The following is a 10,293-nucleotide window of genomic DNA, read 5'->3' as shown; positions in this document are numbered from 1 at the left end:
CTATTCCATCACAAAGGGTGTGAGTCTTCTGCTTAATCTCCTCATGGCTGACTTCATCTCCTGGTTCCTCAGGGTGTAGATCATGGGGTTCAGCAGTGGGGAGATGACTGTGAAGGTGACAGAGATGGCTTTATCTGTGGGGAGGGCAGTGAAGGGCCGGGCATAGACATAGATACAGGGCACAAAATGCAGGGTCACCACAGTGATGTGGGAGGTGCAGGTGGAGATGGCTTTCCTCCTGCCCTCCCCTGCCTGAGACCTCAGGATTGTCAAGATGACTGTGTAGGACACCAGGAGGAAAATAAACCACAAAGTAGTGACTAAGCCATTGTTGGAAATCATCAGGAGCTCAAGTGCAAAGGTGTCAGTGCAGGCAAGTTTGAGGACCTGGGGGACATCGCAGTAGAAAGTGTCAAGAACATTGGGGCCACAGAAGGGGAGGGGCAGCAACAGGGAAATCTGCACAATGGAGTGGACAAAGCCCCCCACCCAGGAGGCCACAATGAGGGCAGTGCATCGCCCTCTACTCATGATGGTCACATAGTGCAAGGGCTTGGAGATGGCCATGTAGCGGTCAAAGGCCATCACAGAGAGAGAAAAAATGTCTGCCCCACCGAGAAGGTGGAAGAAGAACATCTGTGTCATGCAGCTTGTATAGGAGATGGTCTTTATCTTTGACAGAAGGTCTATGAGAACCTTGGGAGCAGTGATGGAGGAGAAGCAGATGTCAAGGACGGCTAGGTTGCGGAGCAGGAAGTACATGGGGGTGTGAAGGCGGGACTCACAGGTCACAGTGACCATGATGAGGAGGTTTCCCAGAAGAGTTATCACGTACACCAAACACAAAGAAAGAAATAAGATCAAGCTCAGGTCATGGGACTGAGTAAGCCCCAGAAATATAAATTCTTTTATCCTTGTGCTATTTCCCAACTCCATTGAATCATGTTTCCTCTTCTTTGCGTAGCTTGGGAAAAATGAAAAATATTATTTCAGAAATGTTCTTTGTCCCTTAATGTATCAGACAGAGTCAGGTATCAGGTCTAAAAACTAGTGAGCTGCTATTACTACATGAAAAACTGTTCTGAGGTTATTGCTAACGTGTAGAAAACGGCATCTGATTAACACAAGCATGCTTCTAGTTATTCTTCTGTAAATTAGATATATTTTAAATGTGGCATAAAAATGTTCTAAGTATAGAAATTGTAAGCATCAAGATAAACAGCTGGATGTTAAATATTCAGAAAGAGTCTGTTGGGGCATGAGGGATGTAAAAATGAGGTCAGTTTGGTGTGTGTGTAAGGCAATGTGTCTGTTTTTTTTTTTTTTCCACATTGCATGCTCCATTTAAATGATTTAAGAACCCCTATCTGCAAAATGGTCCTCTTTGGACTGAATTCCATAGAAACATTCTCCCTTTTTTAAATTGCAAATTTAATTCTATGAAAAATGAGAAAAATTTAAAGCCATGAAGTTCTTCTCTATTTGGTCTACTCTCACTTAACAAGACTTCTTTATTTCTACCTTTATTTTTATAGGTACAAAAGCCCTCTGTGTTGAAAATCTTCTCTTCTGCCCATTGTTCTAGTTTGTTTCTTAAAAATTATTAGCATTTTTAATAAGAGCTATCATTGACATACAATAGACTCACGTAGTTGAAGTGTATACTTCGGTGTTTGGACATGACCATATACCCATGACATTACTATATTTAAGATAGTTACCCTATCTATCACCCCAGAAGTGTTTGTTACCCCTTTGTTATATGTTCCTTTTGCCCCTCTTTCTTCAGGCAACCACTGATTTGCTTTCTGTCACTCTACATTAGTATGTATTTTTTGGAATTTTCTCTATATTGAATCCTATAATATAGACTTCCTTTGTGTTTCTTTGTTCACTCATAAAATTTATCCATGTTTTTGTGTGCACCAATATTTTCTTCCTTTTAATTGTATGGCTATACCACAGTTTGTTTATCCATTCACTTGTTGATGAACATTTGGATTGCTTTTGGGTTTTTGGCTATTACACATTAAAGCATCAGAGAGGAAGTCAAACCACGAGAGACTCCTAACTTGGGAAAGGAACAAGTGTTGGGGAAGAGGAGGTGGGTGGGGGAAAGGGGTAACTGGGTGACGGGCACTGAGGAGGGCACTTGATGGGATGAGCACTGGGTGTTATACTATATGTTGGCAAATCAAACTTCAATAAAAAACAAATGAAAAAAATAAATATTACACATTAAAGCTGCTATAAATATTCATTTACAAGTCTTTATGTGGACATATGTTTTTACTTCTAAGTAAAAAGTACCCAGGAGTAGAGTGGCTGTAACTCTTAAAATTCAATAATAAGAAAACAAACAGCCCAAATAACACATAAAGGTATAAATGGTTTGAACAGGCACTTCAACAAGAAGATATAGGGATAGCAAATAAACACACGAGAGGATGCTCAGCATCATTTATCAGTGCAGAAATGTAAATTAAAATCATAGCACACACCTATTAGAATAGCTAACATAACAAAGACAGATGTATCAAGAATAGGCAAAAATGGAGAGGCATTTTCTGGGGGAACATAAAATGACACGACCAAAGTGTGAAAACAGCTTGGCAGTTTCTTAAAATGTGAGGTGTATACTTACCGTATAATCTTACTGCTTTTGAATTCCTTTCTTTTTCTTTCACGAATCCTTGAAATGGGCCTTAATTTCTTTCTTTGCAGTTTATCTCCTTTTTCTTACCATAATCAGAAACAAAAGAAAGGTAAACACCACCTCTCTCTCACTTTTTTGGGTGTGTTTTTCAGTTCCAGTGAAGATATTTTTCACTTAGCTCACATTCCCATCAAGTTTTAATTCATCTGTGTGTGATCTTGTCCAAAGTCTAATACAGAAAGCTGAAAAAGCTATAAGAGGTATCGTAGCATACAGTGGGTACCTGGGGGACTCTGGCACCACCTGCCAGTTCAAATCCCAACCGGGCACTTATTGGTTACTCGAACGCGGGCAATTTACTTCACCCCTTTGGCCTCAGTCTCTGCATCAGTATTTGGAAACAATAGTATCTCCCTCATATGATTTTTGTGAAGATTACATGAACTAATCTCTGCAGAAGCATCAATACTTCGAGTATTACCTAATCCATAATTCATAAGTTGTGATCATATGTTTGTTATCTTAAAGAAAAACTCTGGGTCAATTACTCTCACAGACACACAACATCTTTAAATAGTCCGACAATCTTTTCATTCTTTTCCCAGAACATGTATTCTAAAACAGCTTCATCAGAACATACTGTTTTGAGGAAAATAGGAGATGTTTCTTGTTCAGTGGTAGTAAGAATGGCCCGGAGCATGGTGACAGTATATGAAGGCAAGAAGAGAGCTTGTTTGATCTGGCTTCTTGTCTGACATCATCTTAGCAAACCAGGGAAGTCCAGTGCATGGTCTCTGCAGTGAGAGCTTTCTGGGCTCAAGTCCTGGCTTTGTGATTTGGGCAAGTGAGAGGCTTCACTTCTGTATCCATGGTATAAGGCTCATGATACTCAACTTATAGGGAGGCTATAAGGATTAGGCGAACTAACACATTCAGAGGTATCAGCATACAGGTTGGTTATCTGTTACAATTTTTACTATGTTGGGTAACCTTAATACTGGAAGATCATCGGCAAATGGGGTATGTTGAGCTAAGTGATAGCTAAGCTATCAATCCTGACTAGTTTAAAGAGAGAGAAAAAAAGATCATCAGAATATCCCAACCCAGTAGTTGTTGAGGAGATCTATCCTAGTTGTGAATGTCTTCCACAGGGACTCCTGTGTCAATAATAGACCATCTACACAAAAGGGGAGAAGGTACCTCAAACCCCAAGAAGGCCTGTTAGAAAGGAATATGTCTTATATTCATTCACAAACTACTTTTGGTGATTCGGATAATGTCCACCAGCTTCTCCTTGTTTCTCCTATTTTTATTTTTATTATTTTTAAAGATTTACGTATTTATTTCAGAGAGAAAAAGCGCATGTGCAAGAGTGCACATGCCTGAGTGTGTGTGGGGGAGGAGTAGTGGGAGGGGCAGGGAGAGGATCTCAAGAAGACTCTCCACTGAGCTCAGAGTCTGAGGCGGGGCTCAATCCCATGACCCTAAGATCATGACCTGAGCTGAAATCAAGAGTCAGAGGCTCAACCGACTGAGCCACCCAGGTGCCCCCATCATTTTCCTATTTTTAATCCATTCAGTTGTTTAGCAAATATTGATGGGAAATTGGCAGACTTCTAGGTTATCTGAGAGAAAGAAAATACAACCAGTGGGAAAAGAAGTCTGATAGTAATATGGGAGTGATAATGACAGATGAGCTGCATGAAAGAAAAGGATGATTTCTCACTAGAAGCTACAAGAAATCTGCATGGAGAAAGTGACATTTATGTTTGCGGCACATAGGAATGGAGAACCAGAGAGCTCTAGCTTTAGGGGATCACTGGACTATATAAAAGTTGCTTGTAAGGGCCCCTGGGTGGCTCAGTCAATTAAGTATCTGCCTTCATTTGAGGCCATGATTTTGGGGTTCTGGGAGCCTATATTGGGCTCCCTGCTCAGTGGGTAATCTGCTTCTCCCTCTCCCTCTGCTGTTCCTGCCACCTGTGTGCATGCTCTCTGTCTCTCAAATGAATAAAATTTTTTAAAAAAGTTGCTTATAGCTGGGAAGATTGGCTGGAAAGAACGGATGCAAGCATGAAGGCATGGAAAGAAAATCAGTGCTAGAAAATTTTTATATTTTAGTAAGCCTGAGGAAGGGAATGTAGGTGTTTATTGTACAACTCTTTCAACTATTCTGAAGGTCTGAAATATTTTATTTTTCCCTCTAGCTTTAAATTTAATATAAGAAATACCTCTATAGATTTCAAGCTGAGGAGATCCAAGTAGGGGAAATAGGGCCTGTGAGAAATCTCTCTGTGCAATTCAAGGGGTCCCAGAAAACAAAAATGCCTTTTCTCTGATTCTAAACTGAACTCATTTCTCTGTGTCTCATATCACAATGCCTTTTGTTGTTGATATTCCTTATCTGTGCTGTCACTGAAGGTTAACCTTGAAATGCAGCACCTTCTGTACCCATCATATTACTTTCAGTCAAATGTTTTTGTGAGTACATTTCACAAATAGATTTATATTTTCCTCACTCTCACTTGTCCCTCCTATCTGTAGACATTCAGACACTACAGGTGCACACTCATGTAGAATTATACTTCTTACCTAAAATCTCCAACCTTCTTTCAAGGATGCCATCTTAAATTATGTTCACATGAACCTTGGGAACTATTCAGCTTCAGGAAATTGTGTTACATACCCTTCTAAAGGCCAGTGATTTCAATGGCTCCTCTTCTGTCTTTATGTGGAAAAGGGCAGACTCAGGAAGTAGTATTTTCTTGTTTCTTCCATGCTGATTCACAGTACCCTATCCTATTTACCAATTCCTTAATCCCAAAACTGGTGTGGGAATTATCAGAGGGGTTATAGTTGGATGTAGCTGTGGAAAAGTCTGCTGATGGTAAGGTTGTTTCCGTGGGAGTAATTAGGACATAATTAGATATACACAGTTGGGAACACACATTTTCGTGAGGGCCTAAAATTTTCTAACAGTGAGAAAAATTCTGTCCTTGGCCAAACTCTACTCAGGCTCCCCTGAACCTTTTTTTTTTTTTTTAAAGATTTATTTATTTTAAAAGGATTTTATTTATTTATTAATGAGAGAGAGAGAGAGAGAGAGAGAGAGAGAGAGACATAAGCAGGCTCCATGCAGGGAGTCTGACATGGGACTCGATCCCAGGTCTCCAGGATCATGCCCTAGGCTGAAGGTGGCACTAAACTGCTGAACCACCTGGGCTGCCCTTCCCTGAACTTTTTAAGCAGGACTTGACTTTTGGGCCTCCATGTCTATCTCTGCATTGTTCAATTTTAGCAACAATACTGCAAAGTCAGGTTAGCCAGGATCCTCCACCCTCCATGTCTTATCACCTCAGCAAGAATCCCCTTAGGTTGGTTTAGCCAGAGTTGCCCTTTAACCCTAGTGTTTTCTTTAATAACTTTCCTGTTGGAAAATAAATATCTATTCTTAGGGATTCTGAACAACTTCCTCAGGCAGTGTCACCCATGCAGGGTGAGTCTTGACATAAGACATACAAGTATTATTGGAGTTGATGGGGTTATTAGGTGGGAGTGAAGGAGCTGATGGGCTCATGCACAAGCTGGATGACCAAATTCTCATAGAATACTCATGTAGCCAGGGAATACACACTGGATCTACTGGCAAATCCTCTTTTCTCAACATTCAGAGTTTTTCCAACTTCTCACCAACTCCACCCTAACTACCTTAAGTGATGTCTTTATAATTTCTAATGTAGCAACCTCTTAATTGGTCTCTTTGCTTTTGTCCTTATTCCTTTTCAGTCTATTCATCTGAGTGGCCCCAGTAATTCTGTTAAAACATCATTATTCTGCTCTTTGACACCCTCTATCTTACTTAATGGGAAAGTCAAAGTCCTTACAATGATCTAAAAGGTCCTAATGCTGGGTCCTGGGGCCTCATGATCTCTCTGACCTCAACTGTTACCTTGTTCCTCCTTGCTTCTTCTCATCTAGTTACAAAGTCCTCTTGGCTGTTTTTTAGATGCTCTGGGTCTGGGCAAATCTCTGCCTCAGGGTCTTTGAACATCTGATTTGTGGACTGAGATTTATATTATGATATGAATATTTTTCTAAATTTTCTCAAAAAATTTAAGATCTAAGCTCTAAAAAAACCTTCCAGCAGCTCTACATAGCATAATAAGTAAACCAATACGTACTGAGTTAATGTTAAATAATGTGTTCTACTTCATTCTAGTCTTTTTGATATATATGCATGACCTGAAGCAGCTTTGTAGGTTTCTATCAATTTTAGGGAGTCATGTTATCTGAGAGTAAAAATGAATCGGTGGTTTTTTAACCATATCCTCCAATGATTTGAAGAGCAGAAATGATTGAGAAACAATGTGGAATCATTGAGTTGTTTTTATTCAACAATTTTTAATGCCTATTTACTATATTTTGCTTGATGCTGATGCCGAGGATACAGTAATAAGTGAAGTGTAAACCTAGTGGGGAAGATAGGAAGAAAGAGAAGAGGGGATAGGACACAGGACCTTGAGTTCTGGCTTGAGCTAAGCACCAGGTGCCCAACAGGCCTGAGGTTCAGAGGAAAGTCACGGTAAGGACCTTGCACAGGTCACAGAACTCATAATTGATGAGGTTCATAGTCTTATTCAAGCTGGACTAATTTCAAGGCACCAACTCTCAACCACTGGAATGTGAACTTTAGGTGGAACAACCTTCTGGTAATAGTTAACTTATCAACAGTATAGAGTCAGAGGATTAACTTAATTCAGACATGTTTACTTTAGAAAGATGTGATTACCTCCTGAAAGATATTATAGAACTCCAGTGCCAAGATGCATTATGTCTCTAGTATGTGTCTCAGCAACCTACCTGGTAAGAGGGCAGGAATATAGTGGGAATCTGAGTACATACGTAGACAGGTGCTTTTTTGAAAAAAGATTTTATTTATTTAATTGAAAAAATTTTTTTTAGACAATTGTACATTCACATGTAGTTGTAGGAAATAACAGAGATCCTACCTTAATACAGTCTCCCCCTATGATCATTTACATATATCAAAACATTGAGTTATACACATTTTAGTATGTGCCATTTTTTTACAGGGATTTTTTTAAAAGATTTTATTTATTTATTCATGAGAGACACGCACACACAGAGAGAGAGAGAGAGAGAGAGAGGCAGAGACACAGGCAGAGGGAGAAGCAGGCTCCATGCAGGGACCCTGATGTGGGACTCAATTCCGGGTCTCCAGGATCATACCCTGGGCTGAAGGCGGTGCTAAATGGCTGAGCCACCCGGGCTGCCCTATATGTGCCATTTTTGTCAATTGTTGATCTTAAAAACCAAAGGAGCTATTTTTTTTTTTTCCGAGCAAAATGAGTTTATCTGGGAATAGCAGAGGAATTAAAATTTGGGACAAGCAAACTATGGTGAACAATAAGGAAGTCTGGGGAACAGAGGGGAGGGGCTTGCTTTTATAGGGAAGAAGAGAAAGCTGGGAGGGGCTGTTTTCATTGAATTCTCATTGGCTGGGCTATTGCTGGGCAAGGAGAAATTCTTCCTTTCTCCTGTTGGGGTATATAGACATTCTTCATGGAAATAACAGCAAGGTAGTTTCCTTTAGCTTCCAGGGAATCAATTTTGGGATACCCAGGGATCTTGATAATGGCTAAAGTAACTGGTAAGAGTATGGCATCTAATAATTCCTGGACATAAAGACCACTTAAAATTTTGTCCCTGTTGGGAGTGAGGAGGTCTCACTCTCTCCACAGCGTCCCAAAGTCATGAGCTACTCCAAAGGCTTACCTACTATTAGTATAGATATTTGCAGTTTTGTCCTTGGCTAAAAATGCAGGCCTGAGCAAGAGTGTACAATTCATCCCATTCAGTCAAGGTAGCCAAGAGCAAAGGTACCACCTCAAAAGGAGTTACAGGAGCATACTCAGCATAATATTTACTATTTTCATTTCTTAAATAAGAACCATTGGTAAACCATGAAAAGTCAGTGTTATCCAAAAGAGTTTCCTGTATCATCACAGGGGATCAGGAGATTTGTCAGAGTTAGTCATGAGGAGCATCATCTGTAGGGAAGGGAAGAAGGGTGGCAGGGTTAAGATTATTATAGCAAGAATTACATGCAGCACAGTTAGCAAGAGGATTTCATAGGTGAGACAGTTGGCTTAAAAGTGTTGAGTGTAATAGGCATTCAGGAGGGTTTCAACTCCTTGGGGATACAAAGTTTTAGAGAGGATCCCATGGCTATCTCTTCAGAGGTCTTGGCTAAAAGGGTGTTGGCAGGAATGGCTCTGAGGCAAGGGGGGATGTCCTTGTGCCACAGGGTCTAGCTGTTGGCTATAATAACCTATGGGTCGATGGTGGGGCCCATGTTTTGGTTAAGTACACTAAGGGTGTTCCCTTTCTCTTCAAATACAAAAAGGAAAAAAAATTGATAATTGGAATGTCCAAGGACATGGGGACTTACCAAACTCCTTTAGGGCTTTAAAGACTAAGTCATCCTGATCTTCTCAAATAATAGGGTTGGGTTGTTGCTTTTAAATAAAATATATAGGGGGGAATAAAATAAAATATAATTGGGCCATAAAAGAATTTGGAGACTAATTTTGTCAGTAGCCAGCTAGCTCAAGAAAACTTTGTGACTGGCATTTAGTTTTGGGTTTGGGAAGTTCAAGATGCCATGGAGCTTATTTGGATCTAAGGGTAACCCTTGTTATGAAATCAGGTACCCCAAGTATCAAACCTGAGTTCAAGCAAACTGAAGTTTCTCCTTGGAGATTTTGTGTTCCACTAAGGCTGAAAGTTTTATTTATTTTAAAGATTTATTTATTTATTCATGAGAGACAGAGGCAGAGACACAGGCAGAGGGAGAGAAGCAGGCTCCCCACAGGGAGCCTGATGTAGGACTTGATCCCAGATCCTGGGATCACGCCCTGAGCCGAAGGCAGGTGACCAACCGCTGAGCCACCCAGGTGTCCAAAGGCTCAAAGTTTTAACAAATGGTTGCTGTCTTGCAGTGAAGAAGCCTCAGAAATGGAGCAGAGAAGCAAGTCATCTATGTGTTATCACAAAGTAGAACCTCTGGGTAACTTTATATCATCCAAATTTGTTTTTAAGGTTTGGGAGAAGTAGGAAATACTTTAGGCAAAACCCCAAGGCATTGCTGTCCAGGCATATAGCTTTCATCCCCAAGTGGAGGCAGAGATCTAACTGGCCTTATCCATAGGGATACTAAAGAAGGTGCTATATAAATCAATCACAGCGAAAATTTGCTTTCAATGGGGACTCAGGTTAATAACGTATGGGGGCTAGAACAACAGGGTGATGAGGGATAACAATATTGTTCAGGGCTCAGAGATCCCAGACTTATCTTTATCTGCAGGCTTTGGATTTCCTTGCAGGCAACATAGAAATATCACGAGGACTAGAGTAGGGGATGAGGAGGTCCTGATCTTTATGATCTTTTATTATGGACTTGATACCTTGCAGAGCCTCTTTATTTATAGGGTATTGATTACTTCTAGGGAGAAAAGGCTGAATAACTCTTAGGAGACCTAGCCCGAGGGAGATAGGTTTAGAGATAGGAAGCTGTTGAGGTCTGAGACCCCCTCATTTGAACCATCTCAGTACCC

The 10,293-nt window shown here is 40.4% G+C and overlaps 1 protein-coding gene across 1 annotated transcript; it reads right to left on the bottom strand.

Annotated features, from left to right (window-relative positions):
* On the bottom strand, positions 1-936 carry LOC144293418 (olfactory receptor 4D11). Its single transcript, XM_077864503.1, has one exon. It carries the CDS (start codon positions 934-936, stop codon positions 1-3), a length of 936 nt encoding a protein of 311 aa, XP_077720629.1.
* Positions 937-10,293: the final 9,357 nt, after the last annotated feature.

The sequence above is a fragment of the Canis aureus genome, chromosome 21 (assembly GCF_053574225.1).
Source record: "Canis aureus isolate CA01 chromosome 21, VMU_Caureus_v.1.0, whole genome shotgun sequence".
NCBI classification, from domain to species: domain Eukaryota; kingdom Metazoa; phylum Chordata; class Mammalia; order Carnivora; family Canidae; genus Canis; species Canis aureus.
Note: the sequence above shows the minus strand (reverse complement) of the source record. Positions and strands in the feature narration are given on the sequence as shown.